At 35.8% G+C, this 22,976-nt stretch overlaps 1 protein-coding gene across 1 annotated transcript in view; it reads right to left on the bottom strand.

Annotated features, from left to right (window-relative positions):
- The window catches only part of LOC134677454 (Kv channel-interacting protein 4-like), a 90,323-nt gene that overhangs the window by 1,764 nt on the left and 65,583 nt on the right, over nt 1-22,976 (bottom strand). Inside the window, exons 5-7 of the mRNA XM_063535931.1 lie at nt 22,642-22,712; nt 15,328-15,456; nt 14,737-14,820 (exon numbers count right to left, since the gene is read on the bottom strand). Coding sequence (XP_063392001.1) covers nt 14,737-14,820; nt 15,328-15,456; nt 22,642-22,712 — 284 coding nt within the window. The remainder of the gene's footprint in view (nt 1-14,736; nt 14,821-15,327; nt 15,457-22,641; nt 22,713-22,976) is intronic.

Genomic DNA, 22,976 nt, shown 5'->3' with positions numbered 1-22,976 from the left:
TATGTGTATGGTACATAGGAATTTAATAATTAGTCAATCCATTAAAATAAATATTTCCTTCATACATATATGGAATAAGCAAATAAATTGAAAAATGAGAACCTGTTCTTGCTAATAATTGTTAAAACTATAGAAGCATATCATGATTCATTTATGTAGAATGTAATTAAGTAAGGCATTGAAATTTTATAATGTCTTAAAAGCTAAAATTTGCATATAATTTTTGAGTGTATTTATGTATGAATATAGACCAAGAAAAGCTAATTTTGTATGCCATTGTGAGACTAGGGGAATTTGGAAGTATGAGAGTAGTGTATTCTAGTCAATTTATAAAGCATATTGTATATAAAAATGGGACATTTAAATAATAAAAGATCACATTTTTACTAGTACTAATGGAATTTTGCAAGGAAAGTTCAGTTGTAAAAAAAAACATGAAAATAGTGTTTGTATTGTTAAATAATGCCATAGTAAATTAGATTATAAGCTTAAGAATTAGTTTTAGCCATAAATAAGAGTGGAAATACTAAAAAAACTCCACATAAACATGCAAATAAAATGTTAGATTGTTTTTGTCCATTACTTCAAAAGTATAGAGTTTTGATGGAAGAAATTTATTGAAAATCGTAGATAAAAAATAAATACATCCAATTTAGCTTAAAAAATCACTTAAAAACTAGTAATTTTTGTAAAAAGTAAGAAAAACAATTTTCATAGGAAAATTTGCAGTATACGGGGTCATTGAAAAATGGACCTTAATTTCATATATATAAAGTTCAAATTTGCTTGCACTCCCTAGCTAAAAAAAATGCATGATGTGGTTGTTAGAAGAGTACAAAGATATTTTAGGCGACGATGGTGACGATGGTGACGAAGTCGACGATTGTAACCATGGTTACGAACAAAACAAAATAATACCAAAATTTAGGGGGTATAAATAGACGGGCCAAAAGCCTAGGAGATTCATTCAGTCTACAGCAGCCAAACTAAGAAGAGCTCCAGGAGAAGAACCAAGAAGAAGGAAGAGATCCAGAGAAGCCCCAGGGACCGAAGCGGAGCCCTAGCGGAGCCTGCGCAGCCCGGGACGCCAGCCACAGAAGACAGAAGACCATCAGCGAAGTGGAGTCACCGAAGACCTACGGCGGAGCCTCTGGAGTCCAGAGGAGCCCTCGGACATCAGCTGAGCCCTAGCGGGCATTCTCCGAACAACTTCGGGCAACAGGAGCTGCTTGCAGAGCTACAAGGGCCAGGTAGCCGAGCATCAGAGCGGGGTCCAGGGAATCCTGAGCTACCCACTTCATAGAAGCCTTCAATTCTCCGGGTGAGTGTTTATAAATTCATAAAGTTGTGTTTTCTTTTAATTTGAAAAACTTAATACTGGTCTTTATTTTAGAATATTTTGGCAATGCGAATTTTATTGTTTAAGTAGTAGTAGAAAAACACTTTATTGTACAAAAATCAAAACAAAACAAGAAAAATAACATTGATCATTTGTATAAAGGTGAACTTATCTCTTCCAAATAACTTTTGAGCAAATGAATTGTTTTCTATGATCTTCTTTAAAATAGGGTGATTTTAAATAAAAAAGCTTCAACTATGGCAATATGAAATTATGTGCTATTGATATTAAACATGGAAATTTTGATTCTAAAGAGATTTGATACTGAATTAATGAAAAATAATGTGCTTTTGCTCAAGGAAAATTGAGTGATTTATAAAATGTGAATAAAATTAGAATGAAGCCTTGACAAGAGAATAAGGCCTGGCGTAAGAAAGTATGCCAAAATCCTGTTCAGATTTCATGATATGGTGAACAACGGATAGTTGAACGAAGCCGTAAGTCTGTGGGGGTAAGAGAACCTCTCCTGCATTCTGTGTTCAAAACCATTTATAAATAATGATTGAAACTTGAACAGTTTATAATTTATTTGTATGTATTTATATATGGGCTTTAATCTGGTTTTGTTTGCGGGAAAAAATTGTAAAAGGAAGCATGTAAAACTTAGGCATTGTCTGTCAGAATACTACTGCTTAGAAAATTTACAGGATCTATGCGGTCATGGAGCCTTCGCTTCTGCAAGCCTTCACGTCAAAGAAATTCAAATGAATTGATTCTGTTTATATTCAATTTTAGTAGGGACTCCTAGCTTTGCAAATTTTTGTACAATAGCTTTGAATTTATTCAGAGATTTTAGTCTTTTAGTATGAGATTTAGATTTTCGTTTCGTCCTAAATCAAATCGCGTTGATAGGCTCGCTGGTTTTTATTGTGGGTACTTTTCCAGTTTATGTAGGTTACGAACCCATGGTCGAGACTTTAGGGTAAGACGAGGCAGGTAGTTTTAGGGACTAAAACAAATCAAACTAAAACAAAACCTCTCAATCAAAATAATATAAAATCAATTTTTCAGTTAATAAATGCCTTAAAATCTATTCTGTTGTTTGCTTTAATAATATACCTCTCTCTCTCTCTAAAGAACCTGAGTTGCTACTCTTCGCAGTGTAGAGTCCTACCACTTGATCACAAGCCTGGCCAATTTAGTTTGTAAGATAAGCCACACATGCATGGAGCCCTGGTCCTGATAAGGTTAGATTTAATTATGGTAAGTATTCAGTTTAAGGAAACTTTCAAGTGTTTTATTTTAGGGGTGAATGTTGGGGTATTATTGGGCCGTCATCGTCTAGATAAGTAGAGTTCAGACTGGGGTTCGTTTCAGTTGGTGCCCGTGACCAAAATAAGGGGTTTTACCGGTGTTATATGGGTGTTATGATTAGGTTATTTTCAGTATTATTGGGTCCTTGGCTTTATGTGATGTGTGGCTTCAGTTGTTGTACGTGTTAACGGAGAGAGAATGAGAGGTGTGTTATTGAAGCTATTGGGAAGGAGAAAAGTTAAATTTGACTATTTTGTACCTACTTGTTGATGACTTTAAACACATAACTTTTTCCTCACTTTACACTTTGCACAGCACTTAACTAGCACTGCATTTCCATTTAGTCAGTATAATTACTTTCACTCACGATTTGTACGATATTTAAGAGTTTATATACTATTAAACTAAACAAAAAACAACTTTGCAATCGAATCCAATTTAGCGGTAAAAATGACAACTGATTTTTTTAGGTTAAAGTTCGTTCATGTATCAATTATTTTTTGCAATTGAAAGTATTAGCATTTTTAGTTTAAATAACTTAAAGGAATTTACTACTTAAAGCGATATTCATTTATTTAGATACAAACATTATATGCGTTTTACATACAATTTCTATACAAGCGGGGATTTTGAAAAAAAAACAGAATTGCAATACGGTCTAGCGAGCTGGTAATTGCCTTGAATTTGCTCTAATTTATAGGGGTCTGCATTGGAAACATAATGCCATTTTATGGGCTGCATTGGCCATTCAAACTTCACAATTATTTATGCTCCACATCAATGAGCCTTGCTTATTGACGCGCGCTTCTGTGCTGCTCTATGCTTCATGCATGAACTTTATGTTATACCTGAACTTTGCTAAAGAATTATTTTTAGGCCAGTCTTATCAAAATTTGTTCAGCCATATTTAGGATATTCATGAACATGTCTATGGACAGATAGATATATTGGGAACCACGTTTCATACTGGGTAATGATAATTTTGTGAATTAGTCTTGAGCTTTATATTTGGCAAAAAATAAGTGATTGTTATCACATTTGCCACATTTTATTCTGTTATTCAGTAAAATCTAGATACATAATGTGGAAGTAATACATAGGTTGAAAAAGTTAAAAAAAAGGGCTTTGATTACTATTAGTCAGTTATCAAGGCTAGCACACAAAATTATAATGTATAGGGTATGGAATAATGTAAAATATCGTTTTTATTGATGTTCAGAAAACAATTTTCAGTCACATATTACAGACATCATTAATTGCTTAACATATAAAATAAATTCTTCTTTAGTAGTCTGTAGATTTGACATTTTGTAGTAGTATCGAGTCAGTAGACCTTAGGCTGGTCATACTGGAACAGACGAGTTTGCTCCTTTGCAGCCTTGTTGATCAATACATTCTGAAATCAGAAAAATAAATTAAATTAGTGTTTATTGCTTGAGTTAATTGGTCTCAGTATATGGTTAACAGATGACATAAAACTAGAGTAATAAGTTTGGAAATAAAGATTTCAAATATACAGTTTATAGGGGGAATTCAGTTAGTAATTTTCTGCCATTTCCTGGTTATATACATAGCATAAGGGCAGCTATTTACTAGTTCAAATTTAGTCATTACAAAAAATGTAAGATGTATGTATGCATGTTAGAATCAGTTAGATTTAATAGCATTGATAGAGCATACGGTCTTACATGCTTATTTTTAACTTATATTTATATAAATAAAAAATGTTTAATACCCTTTTGGATTACATCAAACTTGAGTTCTGAACATTCTAGTTATGATATTAGTATTCTTCTTTGAGATAAGTCATTTTATTCATCTTCATTTCTGTCGCTGCGTTTGTTCTGACTTGAAACACAGGTGCATTGCGTCATTTATAAGTGTTTGTTAGCATTTTATTTCACAGATTGTTGTTGTTGTTGTCCTATGGAGCTTCATTGATACGGCGGACCTTTGTGAGACAGCACCATCCTCCTCCTCTCCTCACTCCTACCTCGCGTTTCGCATCCCTCCAACTCAGATCAGCTGTTTGTAGCTCAGGCGTTGACAGTACCTTGCCAAGTTTCACAGGACTTTTGTTTAAATGGTCTGGATCAGGAAGATGTGGAGAGTCAACTTCAACGACATGATGGTGTGACTTGAAGGGCTAAAATAATAGTCATTCTCCACGTTTTGTAGACATAAGATAGGACAGATTTACAATGGGTTGAAGAAGGAAAGCAGTCACGTGACAACGGACAGGATTTATGGAGCAGGAGCAGCGCAACATTCTCTTTATCTTTCAGTAGATGTATCTATCCATTCTAGGTTGCTTCAATTATTTTAGACTGTGTTCCTGCCGCACTGCATAAGCAGTACCATTGTAGTTCTTGTATTGACACGGAAAGGCGTTGTTAGCTTGATGTTGTTGGAGCAAGGAGAAAGGTGTTGTCAGCGCGAAGTTGTTGGCGTGCTGATAGAGGGTGTCGATGGCTTGATATCATTAGCGCAGAACAGAATCTCCAAAATGTTTATTTTCAGATTGAAAGCTTGAGACGCCGGCGAATGGATGTTCTATCAGCTTTTGTTGATCTGAAATTATGTAGTAAAATAAATGATCAAGGTGTTTTAAAAAGGTACAAGATCAAAGAGTTTAGTGTAAGAATTTTATATCACGGGGTAACAGTCCATATAACAGAATAGGGTAATGAGGTTTAATAAAATAATGAACAATAGAGTTCATCTTGTCATACTAAAATATCGTTTGATTTTTAACAGCTTGGTCTTGGTACAATTATATTGTTTTTTGTTGTTACATGCTATATAATTTCAGATATACATAGATGTTTTATTTTGTAACATTTGACATCATGAAGTTTTCTTGACTCAGAAATCACTTATTTACAAGAGGTATAGATAATTTTGTACTTACATAAAATAAATTCCATTTGTTCCATACTATGCTGGTTGAAGCACAATGTAGACACACTTTAGCGGATCAAGTTTTCCATAGGTCATATAACCTAAAAAAGCAAAACAAGTTTATAAAAGGCAAAAGTATGAGTGTTAGAAATAAAATAAAGCTTGTTTATTAATGGGAATTCATTTATGAGGTTAAACAGTTAATTTATTTACAATAGTTCGGTTTAGATAATGTTTTACAATGAAAGAAAATACGTACCGGTCATTTTCACACTTTTGATTTTGTAGTCATTTTAGCTTCTTAGACAGCATTTTGTAATCATTATCCTAGTAAAATAGATACTATTTCGTTCATTGTTTGCTGCAAAATCGTATTGTAGTCATGTAAATAATATTTGAATCTGGAATCAAAACAAAAACCAATCATTGGAGGTTAGAAACAATGTACATAATTACATACAACTATTTATACGGCTTTATTAAAAATCAAGCAATATTCAAACTCTAAAATGTATACTCACTTGTTTTTTCCCAAACGTTTTAACACTTTAAACAAATATGAATTCAAACAGAGACTTTTATTTCTCCATTACGACATTTGACATTTGTATGAGTGGACATAATTTTCTAGCGGTAACATCACCACGATACGTAAATCAAATTTAGATTCGGTAGTATGCTCTCACGTCTCTTTCTTCAGTACCATAAAAGAAAGGGACACACTGAAGTCAATACAATCTCAAGTTAACGTTTTAAAGTGGCGAGAATGGAATAGGAAACGTACCATAGATAACAAGATACAAAATGGCGTTGAAGCGTTTGCGTTTTGTTTCACGTTTGCGTTTTATTTCGTTATGTTGGATTAAAGGGCTCTACAGTTCTTACATCAAATTGCGTGCGGTTTTATATTATTATTGTTCGAGTGGTGTGTTATATAGTGTTTATGTGGCGAAAAAATAAATAAAAAAGGAAGGAAACAATAAAGGAAATTTATATAGCAGTCCATAGAAGAAAAAAATCATAAAGGGAGAATTTATTGCGAAGAGAAATGTAAATCATAACAAAGCAAAATTGTTGCAGTCAAAAATGAATACTAATCACTGTCATGCTTATGTATGCAAGAAAGAGACATGTATAGAGGGAGAAAGAGAAGATTCTTAGAACGCTATTGGAAATAATAATTGAATTTGATACAAAGATTGTAGGAGAATAAACATGGGACAAGGAAAACTCTATCTCATAATAATGATGGCGTCTGTACAAGATTTTGTGGTGTTTAATAAGTGTAAAAATAAGTGCGATTTTGTATTTGTTTCTATCTCCTTCTAACAAAGACCATTTTGTAATTAATAGATAAGGAAAAATTACGTGAAGAGTGTTTATCACATCAATTCTAAAAATGTATTGTAACAAAAGTGTAGTGATAATAGTGGTAATAGTGAGTGATAGTGATTAAGATTCGTTCGCGAGTGTGAGTGTATAAGTGTGTGGGTGTGTGTGTTCATGTTCATTTCTATTTAGTGTAAAATATTAAAGTGTGTTTGAAAATGTGCATATAAAAAAAATATTATCAAGATTTTTACGTCGTAACGTCTATAGAGGCTTTTAAGACAATTAGACAAATGGAAACTTGATTGGAGCTTAACCGACCAATGACGAGATATGAAGGTCTAGACTCTATGGTAGGCTCTCTGGATACCTTTTAACTTATAAAATTAATTTGTGAAACAAGAAAGAAATGAGACATAAATTTGGATTTTTTATGAGCATTGCATAATAACGATTAAGACAGCAAAATGAAGAAGCGAAGGAAAAGAGCAATGACTTTGAGAATATTTTACTACAAGGACTGTAAGTAATGAATCTTTATTGAGATATTCGAGGTCTAAAATGACGACTCCATTATCGAAACTATGTTATCAACTTATCACTGTTTTCAGAAGTGAGCCAAGCGAGCAAAGCGAACATGCCATGACAGGGCCGGCAAAGCGCCAGAACCGACCTTTTATATTAATGGAATGGCTTTCCATTGGTACAGTTTGACCGGACTAGAAATGGAAATGAAATAGAAATTATGTATCTCCTCGGGAGCCACATAGCCCAGAGCTCCAGGAGGAAGGTCATCATGGAGAGCCTCAGGGGCTTGGCTTCCGGAGGAACTTCTTTGGCAGAGATGTATTTATAAGTAAATTGCACAAGTAAAAGAAATATGAAGAGATGGCGGGAAAATTTAGAAAAAGGCGCGACAGATTTAGAAAGTAAAATTGATTGACTATGGAAAAAAAAAGGCTTTTCTTTTATAACATCTTTTAAATATTTTAAGTCAACCAAATCTTGTCAGTAAAAAGGAACAGGGAAACTATACTCATTCTTTTATTTTGTGAGCTGGTACTGATGTTGGACAGGGAAGGCATGGTTTTCTCTGCCTATGTTTGAAATCAAACAGACCATAAACATACTATAATTTCATTTTAGTTTTATGTAAATAGTTAATATTGTAGTATTATAAAATAGTCGTAAAAAGAAGAATAGTTTTATAAAAAAAAAATAGCAAAGGAAACAAAGAAATGGAAACAAAACCAATATCTATGAACGTTTTGGATCAGAACGTTGCAAACCTTATCTTCATACGCTTTCGGAATACAAACTAATAAATTGAAGACAGCCTGGGATTTAAAACAGTTCAATTTAAAGGAAGAAAAGAAAGTCAGGTGTTAAGGGCTAATATTATATTCAGAACGGACCTCATTAAAACATAGTAGCACATTTGTTCTAGCTATAAGGAATTGGAAATGATATGGAAGTGGGAAGATCTAGCAATTACAGAACACATAGCCTGAAGAAATAAAATAATAAAGGGAGTGTTCATTAATAAAGGGAGGATTGGAAGGAAAATCTATCTAGACGGGAGTTTATAATATAGTTGAGAGACAGAACAGTTGTTTAAGATGTTTTACAAAATCGTAAATATTTTGTAGGAAAACTTTTGTTATAGTATGGGTTCGAATCCTAGTGAAGTATTTATTTATGTGTAGAACACAATATTTGTTCTTAAGTTGTGGTGTGTTTTGATGTAAGATAATATGTGGTGTTGAACTGAGATAGGGCAATAAAAGATTTATTGGTATTTATTAGCATAATGTGTAATTAAGGTTGTTATGGGCTTGTTCTGATTTGGTTATATATAATTATTTATAAGTAATCTGGTTCAGTTTGGCTGGTTGCGAATCATGTATCATTTATTAAGTATTGTAAATGCATTACTGATACATACCAGTGTTTCAATACTATTCAGTAAGCAAATTGGAGAATTTCTTGAGAGCTACAAGTTCATGTGATTTGCAAACAGTCATGTACATTTTAAATTGTAGGAGTTTGGAAATGTTGTTGTGGGTGTATGTTTTGAATACTTGGTATGAAATTTATAGGATCAGTCCTTGGGTGTTTATGAAAATAAATCATCTTTGGTCCCCGTACACTTGTGTAGCGAAGTGCTGGAGTTGAGGAATATTTTGATTGTAATAATCTTGTGATTCTTGCAAAACAATTATTGGCCTCCATGCATGGGATGAGAAATCTGGGTGTTATCCATTTGCCATTACAAACTGGTTTTGTTTCGGAGTCAATGGAAATATACAGACTATTTGATGATTTGACTATAGTCCTTGTTTTTCATAGATAATCTAACTTTATTGAGTTTTTACCTTGGTGGAACTCGGTATGGTGGACAGCAATGTGTATATTCTAGCATGATTATACTTGGAAGCAGGCCGTGATGCAAATGCTTGGTTTATAAGTTATTTTATAATTGCTTAAGTTCATTGCGTGATTAAAATACTTTAACGCATATAGGACTTAGTTCGAAAAATTTTGGCTCATTTTATCAGTAAGAATTCTGGCGTAACTCACAATAGCATTTTGTAAAAAGATTGTAGGGTGTATAAAAGTATTTTGTTAATAAATTAATCTGAGTTATTTTAAAAGATTTTTATGAGCTTTGCTCACTTTAGGAATTATATCTATTAAATATTGTTATTTATGAAATAGAAAATACTTCGGGTTCAGAAAGCTCGTGTAGTCGATTTCCTTTTATTTAAATATTTCATTTAAACGAGTTTTCAGACGCGAGTATTGCGTAAATGCGATATTGTAATGATTGTATTGTGGGGTTTTGCGGGATTTAAATATTAAAGGGTGGTTATTACAATGGTAATTAGAAAAAAAAAACGTAGTTAATTACGGATTCTTTTAAAAATAATTTTTCTGAGAGTTATAAATTAAATGGAATTTTTTGTGTTTAGGAAATTTTATTTACTCTGATCATGTTTTTAATGATTTTGGGTTTTTGAACAGAACCGTGTGTTAGACAACGAAAGCGATGTATGCAAGATTCAAAGATGATTTATGTGAGTTGATGAATGTTGTCTGAAGCGATGAATGTATATTATGTGTGTAAATGAGATTCTGTTTAAGGACACAAAGTTTAAAAATATGATCAACAAAGTTATGGATATTTCGAATATTTGAGATTAGGCCTGGGGGGAACAGGGGATCGTGAAGGGATTACAACGATCATTGTCAAGGAAATTTTGGTGTTAGGCTAGTTTAAAAGATACCAGTTTTAGGTATATTTCTTTGATAATGTGACACTCTACATGATGCAAATTTAATTTACACACCTGTAATCAGTCTCAGGATAAATCAATGAAAGATATTTTGAACTTTCAAGTATTTATTAGTTGTTTTGCCTTAGATTGGATATGGACATCACGCCATGAAAGGTAATTCTGGTTGGATTGCGAAAAATTGCGAGCTGGTTATTGGAACATGGGAATATTATTGTGAGAGGTTATACATAATAAAAGGAATAGTCATTCTTGGAGAAGACTGCCTTGTCTCCTCGTCAGTCCGAGCATCGTGGACGTGGTATCTGTATGTTAAGAAAAGTTAACTTAAGGTTACCAGGCGATTGGGCATAAGTAGTTTCTATTAGAGAATGTATTGATTCACAACCAGTGCACTTTATCCGAGAGTGGAAATTCTGGCCTCTTTATAATTTTGACTCATGAATTTAATTTAATCGTTAAGGTTTGTAATTTTTTCGGGATTGACTGGTTATTACTGAGTAATGGTCATTTTTACAAAACACACTTATAATTTTCTCTATTTGATGATACTATCAACTTTGTGATTGGTAGTTAATCAGATGGGGTGAAATTACATCTTGGGGGGAGAAATATCGATAACCTTATCATTTTGGGGTGCGAATTGTTTTCTGTTTATAGAACAGGCGTTCTAATCACGTCAAACAACTTCGAAAGGGAGAACTGAAACGAGACAGATGACCTCTGTGCTCGTTCATCAAAGTTATGGGCATTTAGTTACATATAAAAATGTTTTTACATAGAAAAGAATTATTGGGAAAAATAAATTTATTCATAAAAATGTTCTCTGTTATCATTAAACTAATTAATTATAAGTTTGATTATATGTAGAGATGTTTTATATAAACTGTAAACATAAATAAATTGATAGAAAGATATATGGTTTACATAAGACATTGTAGACATCACTTATGACTAAGTATGACAATATTAGTGTTCGCTTGATATAAAAAAAACTTAATTTTGTTAATTTCTACAAAACTAGAGAACTGATATACATAATTTCATTGTAAAATGAGTCATTATATGTGTATGGTACATAGGAATTTAATAATTAGTCAATCCATTAAAATAAATATTTCCTTCATACATATATGGAATAAGCAAATAAATTGAAAAATGAGAACCTGTTCTTGCTAATAATTGTTAAAACTATAGAAGCATATCATGATTCATTTATGTAGAATGTAATTAAGTAAGGCATTGAAATTTTATAATGTCTTAAAAGCTAAAATTTGCATATAATTTTTGAGTGTATTTATGTATGAATATAGACCAAGAAAAGCTAATTTTGTATGCCATTGTGAGACTAGGGGAATTTGGAAGTATGAGAGTAGTGTATTCTAGTCAATTTATAAAGCATATTGTATATAAAAATGGGACATTTAAATAATAAAAGATCACATTTTTACTAGTACTAATGGAATTTTGCAAGGAAAGTTCAGTTGTAAAAAAAAACATGAAAATAGTGTTTGTATTGTTAAATAATGCCATAGTAAATTAGATTATAAGCTTAAGAATTAGTTTTAGCCATAAATAAGAGTGGAAATACTAAAAAAACTCCACATAAACATGCAAATAAAATGTTAGATTGTTTTTGTCCATTACTTCAAAAGTATAGAGTTTTGATGGAAGAAATTTATTGAAAATCGTAGATAAAAAATAAATACATCCAATTTAGCTTAAAAAATCACTTAAAAACTAGTAATTTTTGTAAAAAGTAAGAAAAACAATTTTCATAGGAAAATTTGCAGTATACGGGGTCATTGAAAAATGGACCTTAATTTCATATATATAAAGTTCAAATTTGCTTGCACTCCCTAGCTAAAAAAAATGCATGATGTGGTTGTTAGAAGAGTACAAAGATATTTTAGGCGACGATGGTGACGATGGTGACGAAGTCGACGATTGTAACCATGGTTACGAACAAAACAAAATAATACCAAAATTTAGGGGGTATAAATAGACGGGCCAAAAGCCTAGGAGATTCATTCAGTCTACAGCAGCCAAACTAAGAAGAGCTCCAGGAGAAGAACCAAGAAGAAGGAAGAGATCCAGAGAAGCCCCAGGGACCGAAGCGGAGCCCTAGCGGAGCCTGCGCAGCCCGGGACGCCAGCCACAGAAGACAGAAGACCATCAGCGAAGTGGAGTCACCGAAGACCTACGGCGGAGCCTCTGGAGTCCAGAGGAGCCCTCGGACATCAGCTGAGCCCTAGCGGGCATTCTCCGAACAACTTCGGGCAACAGGAGCTGCTTGCAGAGCTACAAGGGCCAGGTAGCCGAGCATCAGAGCGGGGTCCAGGGAATCCTGAGCTACCCACTTCATAGAAGCCTTCAATTCTCCGGGTGAGTGTTTATAAATTCATAAAGTTGTGTTTTCTTTTAATTTGAAAAACTTAATACTGGTCTTTATTTTAGAATATTTTGGCAATGCGAATTTTATTGTTTAAGTAGTAGTAGAAAAACACTTTATTGTACAAAAATCAAAACAAAACAAGAAAAATAACATTGATCATTTGTATAAAGGTGAACTTATCTCTTCCAAATAACTTTTGAGCAAATGAATTGTTTTCTATGATCTTCTTTAAAATAGGGTGATTTTAAATAAAAAAGCTTCAACTATGGCAATATGAAATTATGTGCTATTGATATTAAACATGGAAATTTTGATTCTAAAGAGATTTGATACTGAATTAATGAAAAATAATGTGCTTTTGCTCAAGGAAAATTGAGTGATTTATAAAATGTGAATAAAATTAGAATGAAGCCTTGACAAGAGAATAAGGCCTGGCGTAAGAAAGTATGCCAAAATCCTGTTCAGATTTCATGATATGGTGAACAACGGATAGTTGAACGAAGCCGTAAGTCTGTGGGGGTAAGAGAACCTCTCCTGCATTCTGTGTTCAAAACCATTTATAAATAATGATTGAAACTTGAACAGTTTATAATTTATTTGTATGTATTTATATATGGGCTTTAATCTGGTTTTGTTTGCGGGAAAAAATTGTAAAAGGAAGCATGTAAAACTTAGGCATTGTCTGTCAGAATACTACTGCTTAGAAAATTTACAGGATCTATGCGGTCATGGAGCCTTCGCTTCTGCAAGCCTTCACGTCAAAGAAATTCAAATGAATTGATTCTGTTTATATTCAATTTTAGTAGGGACTCCTAGCTTTGCAAATTTTTGTACAATAGCTTTGAATTTATTCAGAGATTTTAGTCTTTTAGTATGAGATTTAGATTTTCGTTTCGTCCTAAATCAAATCGCGTTGATAGGCTCGCTGGTTTTTATTGTGGGTACTTTTCCAGTTTATGTAGGTTACGAACCCATGGTCGAGACTTTAGGGTAAGACGAGGCAGGTAGTTTTAGGGACTAAAACAAATCAAACTAAAACAAAACCTCTCAATCAAAATAATATAAAATCAATTTTTCAGTTAATAAATGCCTTAAAATCTATTCTGTTGTTTGCTTTAATAATATACCTCTCTCTCTCTCTAAAGAACCTGAGTTGCTACTCTTCGCAGTGTAGAGTCCTACCACTTGATCACAAGCCTGGCCAATTTAGTTTGTAAGATAAGCCACACATGCATGGAGCCCTGGTCCTGATAAGGTTAGATTTAATTATGGTAAGTATTCAGTTTAAGGAAACTTTCAAGTGTTTTATTTTAGGGGTGAATGTTGGGGTATTATTGGGCCGTCATCGTCTAGATAAGTAGAGTTCAGACTGGGGTTCGTTTCATAATGCTAAACTTGTATCGCTGTATTTTCTATTAACTAAGTGAGTTACCGAAGCTACCAGAAGCGCATGAATTTCCCCATTCCTTCCTTTTTGGGTTCCGTACCCAAAGGGTAAAACGGGACCCTATTACTAAGACTTCGCTGTCCGTCCGTCCGTCCGTCTATCTGTCACCAGGCTGTATCTCACGAACCGTGATAGCTAGACAGTTGAAATTTTCACAGATGATGTATTTCTGTTGCCGCTATAACAACAAATACTAAAAACAGAATAAAATAAAGATTTAAGTGGGGCTCCCATACAGCAAACGTGATTTTTGACCAAAGTTAAGCTACGTCGGGCGTGGTCAGTACTTGGATGGGTGACCGTTTTCTTTTTGCATTTTTTTCCGTTTTTTTTTTGCTTTATGGTACGGAACCCTTCGTACGCGAGTCCGACTCGCACTTGCCCGGTTATGTTTAGTTAATGTTTACCTTACGCATAGTGACATCTATCGGAAAATTTTACCAATAACAACGTGCTAACCGTTACTAAGCAATTGTTTTGCGAATTTTCCATTTTTTTAATATAAAAAACTGTATTACCTACTCCAATTACATAGAAAAAGGAAGAGATAGAACAACAAACACGTTAGAGTTAGACCAAGGCAAGTCTGCAACGATTTTGGTAGCTATCAAGCTAGGTGTGCTATCAAAATCGATGCAGACTTGACTTGGTCTAACTCTTAGTGGGTTACTTACAGAGTGTGAGAGTGTGACTGTCTATCACAGTGACAACTTACATGAAAGATCCTGTCGACGTGGTCTTGCGCAGCGGCGGGGTGCGCGGGGGGGAGGGCCGCTGCCCCCACCAACTCGTAAATGGCCTGCCACAATCACAATATCATTATATTTATTATAGTTACTATCGCTTTTTAGCGGTCAAGTGGACCCCAGGCTCCCATGAGCCGTGGCAAAATGCCGGGATAACGCGAGGAAGAAGAAGATTTACAGATACATCACCCGCAAGGCCACTGTCGCCACAGTAACGCAGCTGCAGTTAAATTCAGTTGCCATCCGAATTCTACGAACTTCGACAATGTTCCTTGGTCTCTTTTCTATAAAACATCTGACAGTTGACTGAACAAGCTTGATCATCTCTTGCCCGGTGACCCTGCCGTCCCCACCAGTCACAAAGCCGGAAGACCCACGCCTTCTCATCTCATCTCATCTTATCCTACAGTAGACCTTAAGCCCTAAAACCTGGATGAGGGTGGCGCAAGACCGGTCATTGTGGCACTCTTTGGGGAACGCCTATGTCCAGTAGTGGACGTCCTCTACCTGATAAGATGATAATTACCTCAGTAGACAGCAAGATACGATATGACATTCACCTGGACAACTTTGATCATCTCCTGCCTGGTGACCCTGCCGTCTCCATCCGCGTCGTACAGCCTGAAGACCCACGCGAGCTTCTCCTGCTCGGACCCTCGGGCCACGCGGGACAGGATCTCCAGGAACTCCTGGAATCATAAAAAAATATCTTATCTTTTCTTCTAACCCAACGGTACCGTGCGTAACGGTACCGTTCGGTTCGGTAACGGTACGGTACCGTTGAGCAGATAGAGTGGAGGCAGATCTCCGTGAGCTCGGCGTCGGCGAAAGCTGGCGGGATACCGGTCTGGACCGATCAAAGTGGCGTGCTCTTGTGTTGGAGGCCAAGACTCATTTTGGGTCATCGCGCCAACCAAGTTAGTAGTAGTAGTGTAGTAGTTTCTTCTAATCGCCTCCTAGTCTATAGTCGGTAGTGACCCTGCCCGCAGGCAGCCCTTACCAGGATTCGAACCCGACAGTTCTTATTTTAGAGACCTCACTATGCTCGACATGCTATTCCGTGCCTATTTGCTTTCACTGTAAATATTTTTGTCGCGCATGATCTTCCATCGCATAATAATCATAATAGGTTGCAATAAACGATTATGTTTATGATTATGGCCTAAGAATAAAAGAGTGAAAAAAATCCTATGCAGTTAGTAATTATACTTCGTTTTTTTTAGCATTAGAAATTAGGTAATCTTGATGTGTGTCTTTAAATTCAAAAACACATTTTAAAAATAAGTTACGGCAAATATGTAACAATTATGAATCTAATAAGATCATTTATATTCTTCTGCTTTCATAAGTAATAGTTTTTGATTTTTAAATAGCGCTTTTCAAATAAAAGACATGTCAAGATCGCTTACCTTCTTGCAAATTCTTTCTAATGCTAAAAACCGGGCAAGTGCGAGTCGGACTCGCGCACGAAGGGTTCCGTACCATAATGCAAAAAAAAAAAGCAAAAAGAAAACGGTCACCCATCCAAGTACTGACCCCTCCCGACGTTGCTTAACTTTGGTCAAAAATCACGTTTGTTGTATGGGAGCCCCATTTAAATCTTTATTTTATTCTGTTTTTAGTATTTGTTGTTATAGCGGCAACAGAAATACATCATCTGTGAAAATTTCAACTGTCTAGCTATCACGGTTCGTGAGATACAGCCTGGTGACAGACGGACGGACGGACGGACGGACGGACAGCGAAGTCTTAGTAATACGGTCCCGTTTTACCCTTTGGGTACGGAACCCTAAAAACGAACTATAGTACACGTAGATATTTTTCTAGCCCGAACGACTTGTTGTAAGTGATTGACAAAATAAATCATCGACAGTCCTGTTATCGATAAGCAAACGTCACATTGTATGTCAATCACTCGTAATTACTTTTTTAAAGAATAACGTCTATGAATATAAAAATTTTGATTACTTTTTACGTTAGTAATAAGTAGATGAATTAAATGAAATGTGTATTACGATTTTGTCTCTTTATCATTACTTCGAAGCGCTGGTGGCCTAGCGGTGAGAGCGTGCGACTTGCAATCTGGAGATCGCGGGTTCAAACCCCGGCTCGTACCAATGAGTTTTTCGGAACTTAATATGTACGAAATATATTATCATTTGATATTTACCAGTCGCTTTTCGGTGAAGGAAAACATCGTGAGGAAACCGGACTAATCCCAATAAGGCCTAGTTTACCCTCTGGGTTGGAAGGTCAGATGGCAGTCGCTTTGTAAAAACTAGTGCCTACGTCAAATCATGGGATTAGTTGTCAAGCGGACCCCAGGCTCCCATGGGCCGTGGCGAAATGCCGGGATAACGCCAGGTTAATGCTTGAAGAAGAAGAGATCATTACTTCGATGAGTTGGATGACATGTGAATATTTTTAAATAAATAGGTATATTTACTGCATATTTTCCTCTCAGACTCATAATGAAGTACATGCCGCAAGTACAGTGATTTGCACGTCAGCGAACATGCCCAACTCTGAACGAATAAAACGTGACTTCAGTAGAATACTTTTGTAGTTGACACAGAACATTGACTTGATAAACTTCCCCTGCCTTAAATATTTTTGTAACTCTTTTTTTATACCACCTAAAATCAAGATAAACAAAAAAGACAATAGGTACTTACACCCTGAAAGTTTCATGTAGGCTGCTCTATATAAAGAACTATTCATTGCAAATTATAAAAATAAATTGGATCTTTTAAACTGTCCTGTTTTAAAAGTGTGCACTGTTTTAAAAGTGTCCAGATTACGTGCTATTTGTACAAGATCGGTGGCACGCGGCGTCTAGGTAGGTAGCCAATATAAGTCTGTGGTTATACAGGGTGTAGTCGTTAAGTGTGGCCAGGCCATAATTCCGTAAATATAACAGATATCAGAAAACTTCCAACTGATATCGAAAGTGCGTTACCCAATGAGTAAAATTACATCAAAATCAATCTCAAGCAATTTTATCTCTTACGACACCGACGTTCTTTAAGGGGTGATGAGTCGTCGTACTAATTGTATGGGAGGGTTTGAAGTTAATGTTTGGGATATTTCTGCTTTTATTTAAAAAAGTTATTAATGTAATTTTACTCATTGGGTAACGCACTTTCGATATCAGTTGGAAGTTTTCTGATATCTGTTATATTTACGGAATTATGGCCTGGCCACACTTAACGATTACACCCTGTATGTACGTCTTGTCGTTGAAGTAGTATTGTCCTTATCGACAACAGGATTGTCGATATTTTTATTGTGACAAGACTGACAAGCAATAAACAAATGTCGTTCCTGCTAGAAAAATATCTTGGTATAGAATTAGTTTAGTATAGTACTTAGACATACGTTTTGGTTTCATTCTTATTATAAGTTAAATTTTTATGTCACGATAATGTTTTGCAATAAAAAATTTATCTATCTAAAAGTAAATAAATACCTATTTCAAATAGAAATTTTCGCCTGATGCTGACTGTACCCATTAACTAGAACGGTATAGCGTCAGCAATTTAAAAGAATTGTCCACGTAAAACAAAGAGGTAGTGGAAATGGCAGTCATAGGCAATCGCTCAAGCTATTCAATAAGCGGAGGGTGTGGCCACACTGCGAGCGGAAGCGGTTTTGTACTAGGAGTCCGTCTAAGGGCCCGATTGGGATTTTGAAATAGACATCTATTAGACATCTTTTAGACATCACCAAGATACGTTAACGATATGTTCAAGATTTAACCTGTCAAATTTGATATTTGCGCGATTCTGGAGATACTCTTGAACGATTTCCACAGGATATGAGTTAGAGATCCAATTCACATCTAATAGATATCTTACTCTATCTAACGTAAAAGTGACATTGGTTGCCCGAATTGCGCTGCAAAAGAGAACTAGTTGATATCTAAACTATAACGTATCTAGAATGGATCTAATACGTGTCGTCTCTTGTGAATATCTTGAAGTTCGAATACGACAGACAGTTGCGTCTTGTTCGCTACGTAGCGTTAGCGATTGGCATGTTGTCTATTAGGCCTGGTGTATGAATAAATGAATGATCATTTATTTGTCAATAGTGGGTTTACAAAAAGGTCTTAAAACTATTTACAATATGTAAGTATATAGGATCTCCACATTGTGCCTACAAACTAGCATACAAATTTAATTAAACCAGCCTAATTCCATGCAAATATTAAGTTATCTATTAAGGAACTCGCCCACACTGTAGAAACATTTCTCACACAGCCAAGCTTTCATCATTTTCTTAAATGTTGTATTTTTTGTACAATTTGGTTACAGTAAAGAACATTCCTAAATCGAAATATGTTATATATATATCCCGACAAATTAAAAAGCTTCAAAATTTTCAGTGAAATCCGCTCACACTGGGCCATACAAACTTAATACCAATTTTTCCAATAGTTGGGAGCCCGCCAGCTTCGTGGGTTCGATTCTCGGCCCAGGCCGTTATTCAGCCTAACAATGGAACTACGAATAAGACTTAATACCTACTAGTGGAAACCATGTCTGTCACGCGTATTCGGGAAACGAGATAATCACAAGATCTAGAAACCATATAGAGATCAACTAGATTTATAATAGATATCGACTAGATGTGACTTGGATATCTAAGTCATAACTTGTCGAAATCGTTCAAGAGGACCTCCAGAATCGCGGAAACGTCGAATTTGACATATCTATCTTACAAATATCGTTAAATTATCCATATCGTAACTTGTTGAGGTCTAGTAGAGATCTATTTCATTTCCCGAATCGCGCCGTGTGTCTGTTCCATAATGTTAAATGTTAAGTTATATTGATGTTAAATCGTCTCCTTTTGAAAGTAGGACTTCATAAATTATTTTTAGTGTTTTTTTTTAACAAGTATTACGTCAAAAGTAAGGGCAAATCGCCGATGCGTGATGCGGAGGGATAAAAGTTATGTGACGAGAAAGGTATCGGGAAGTAGTGTCATAAGGTGCAAATTTTGATATCGGATGAATTCACTTAGCACAGATGTAATATACGTAAAGCTAATTGAGCCCGGTAGACATCCGTCATCCACTGGCAGGTAGGCAGGGGGGGCAGTCAAAATAATTTGTAATGGATTCAAGCTTTGAACTCCTTTTTAACCCCCTTAGAGGATGAATTTTTAAAAACGCTGAAATTACTTTTCTTGTATTCTAATAATATGCACATATAAAAAGTTTCAAGCCCCGCACTCGAAAAAAATGTTGATCTCCATACAAATTTTCAACCCCTATTTCACCACCTTAGCGGATAAATTTTCAAAAACGCTGAAATTTGTTTTCTTGTATTTTAATAATGTATCTTTTAACGAAGTTTGAAATTCCTAGCTTAAAATAAAACATGAACTGCATATAAACTTTCGTCCCCTTTTTAACCCCCTTAGGGGTTGAAGTTTTCAAAATCGCTTCTTATCTCTTGTACACATTATAAATGTAATCTGGTGTGCAAATTTCAACTTTCTGGCAATTGTGGTTTCGGCTGATAATATTAATAATTGAATAAAAAATTTCAAACCGATTTTGATTTGTTCGTCAATATTTTTGTTTTTTCCTATTAAACTGTACATTAAATGTCTCAAAAATGAATTCCTTATGCCCGATTTATCTGGAAATGATACCAAACTCGAGGTGGTAGGTAAATAGAAGCCGATATGCAGCGTGTAACTTTGGATGCCCCCCTGCTTACCCACCAGGGGGTGGCGTTTGGCTACCGGGCTGGATTGGCTTAGCTTTACGTATACTACATTTGTGCCAAGTGAATTCATCCGATACCAAAATTTGCACGTCACATACATTGGGTGACACTGCTTACCTCACTAGAAAGGAAAATCGAACATAATTTTTAAGAAAAAAAAACCGACTTCCATGGGGGCCGATGAAAGATTACTGTAGATGGTACACTATGTAGAAAAGGAGGTAAAACCACCCACTTTTCTACTAGCATTTCGCTTCTGTATAATGGCTCCTCTACAGGATGGGCCAACGCCGGCCACTCCAAGGGACGCAGCCATGCGGTAGAATGAGATAGCAATATCACTTGCTCCCTCTAACGCATAAATGCGTCCCTTGGAGTGGCCGGCGTTGGCCCATCGTGAAGAGGAGCCATGAGGGTCGTAGTTCTAGCCTAACCTAACCCACTCCTCAGATAGCAGTTCGGTTCTGTGCGGATCGCAGTTCGAACCTAATCAAACCCACTTTTCAAGTAGCATTTCGTTTCTGTAAGGCTCGCAGTTCTAACCTAACCTAATCCTTGTTCGGTTCTGTGAGGATCGCAGTTCAAACCTAACCTAACCCACTTAATGGCGCATGCCGTGCGGTGTACGGGGGTTTAAGCGGGAGGGGCTAGTAAGATTGGCATCATCGTACTTTATACCTACATTAATTTTATGGTAGGTAATCATAGTTGTTTATTTAGTTAAGGTATCATAGTGGTTTTCTGGATCAAGGTCCGGGTCCGAGTCCGGGTCCGAGTCCGGGTCCGAGTCCGGGCCCGGGTCCGAGTCCGGGTCCGAGTTCGGGTCCATATCCGGGTCCGAGACCGGGTCCGAGTCCGGGTCCGAGTCCGGTTCCGAGTCCGAGTCCGAATCCGGGTCCGAGTCCAGGTCCGGGTCCAAACCGGATCCGGGTCCGAACCGGATCCGGGTATGAGTCCGAGTCCGGGTCCCAGTCCAAGTCAAAATCGAAATTCGTAATCACCAAACGTGTACCATGCGTCATTGAAGAGTTCTGTTCTGGTCACCATCAGCAGTTCCACTTCATCAAATGCGACAGTTTTTAATGTAAATGCTTGATTTTATGATGAAAATACAAAAAAATCTATACGTATGCCTTTAATATTTGAGGAGTTCCCTCGATTCCTTATGGATCCCATCATCAGAACTCGAGCTTGACAAAAATGTGGCTTAAAAACTTAACTTGCTTAACAAACATAACGACGAGGACAAATCGCCAACCGTGAACTATGCGTCGTTGAAGAGTTCTGTTCTGATCATCATCAGCAGTTCCACTTCATCAAATGCAACAGTTTTTAATGAAAATGCTTGATTTTCTGATGTAAATACAAAAATCTCTATACGCATGCCTTTAAGATTTGAGGAGTTCCCTTGATTCCTCATGGATCCCATCATCAGAACTCGAGCATGACAAAAATGTGGCTTAAAAACTTAACTTGCTTAACAAACATAACGAAGAGGACAAATCGCCAACCGTGAACTATGCGTCGTTAAAGAGTTCCGTTCTGATCATCATCAGCAGTTCCACTTCATCAAATGTCACTTTTTTGGGTGTATATGCTTGATTTGTTGATAAAAACCCAAAAATCACTATATGTATGCCTTTAAGATTTGAGGAGTTCCCTCGATTCCTCATGGATCCCTCCATCAGAACTGGGTTTTGACAAAAACGGGGCCAATCTGTATGCATATACATTCAATCAAAAAAAGAATTTTCAAAATCGATCTAGTAATGACGGAGATATGGAGTAACAAACATAAAAAAAAATAAAAAAAAAAATAAAAAAAAATAAAAAAAAACATACAACCGAATTGATAACCTCCTTCTTTGAGATTTGGAAGTCGGTTAAAAAGGTGGATGATAATGTGAAACGATCGCAAGTACCTAAATGATGAAATGACGGGTGACAGAGAGTTTGTGTGTTGTTTGTCCGCGACAAACTCAAAAACTACTGAATGGATTTTCATGCGGTTTTCACTTTTCAATAGAGTAATCCTTGAGGAAGGTTTAAGTGTATAATTTGCTTAGCCGGGCGGATCGCTAGTAACAAATAAGTAAACAATTAAAGCAAAATCTGTTTAGTAAAAATACTGACCTCGAAGTTGATTTTCCCGCTCTGCTTGTGTTTGACAGTGTTGAACACTAGCTGGGCGTAGTGCGTGGCATCTGAAATAGTTATTTACGATACAAGTGCGGAAAATAGGAAATGCGAATTACCTACTCGCACGTGTATCGTACGACGTTTTACAGTACATATGGCCCTTAAATTTTTGAGATACGCACGACAAGTTCTATTTTACCCACTAGTGCGGGAAAATAGGACCATATGTACTGTAAAGAATGTTACATAAAACCAAAGAGAATTTGAAATAGAGGCGGACTGTCAAAGTAAATTATGTAGCCACAGTAAATTTACTGTTAACTATTGCC

The sequence above is a fragment of the Cydia fagiglandana genome, chromosome 26 (assembly GCF_963556715.1).
Source record: "Cydia fagiglandana chromosome 26, ilCydFagi1.1, whole genome shotgun sequence".
NCBI classification, from domain to species: Eukaryota; Metazoa; Arthropoda; class Insecta; order Lepidoptera; family Tortricidae; genus Cydia; species Cydia fagiglandana.
Note: the sequence above shows the minus strand (reverse complement) of the source record. Positions and strands in the feature narration are given on the sequence as shown.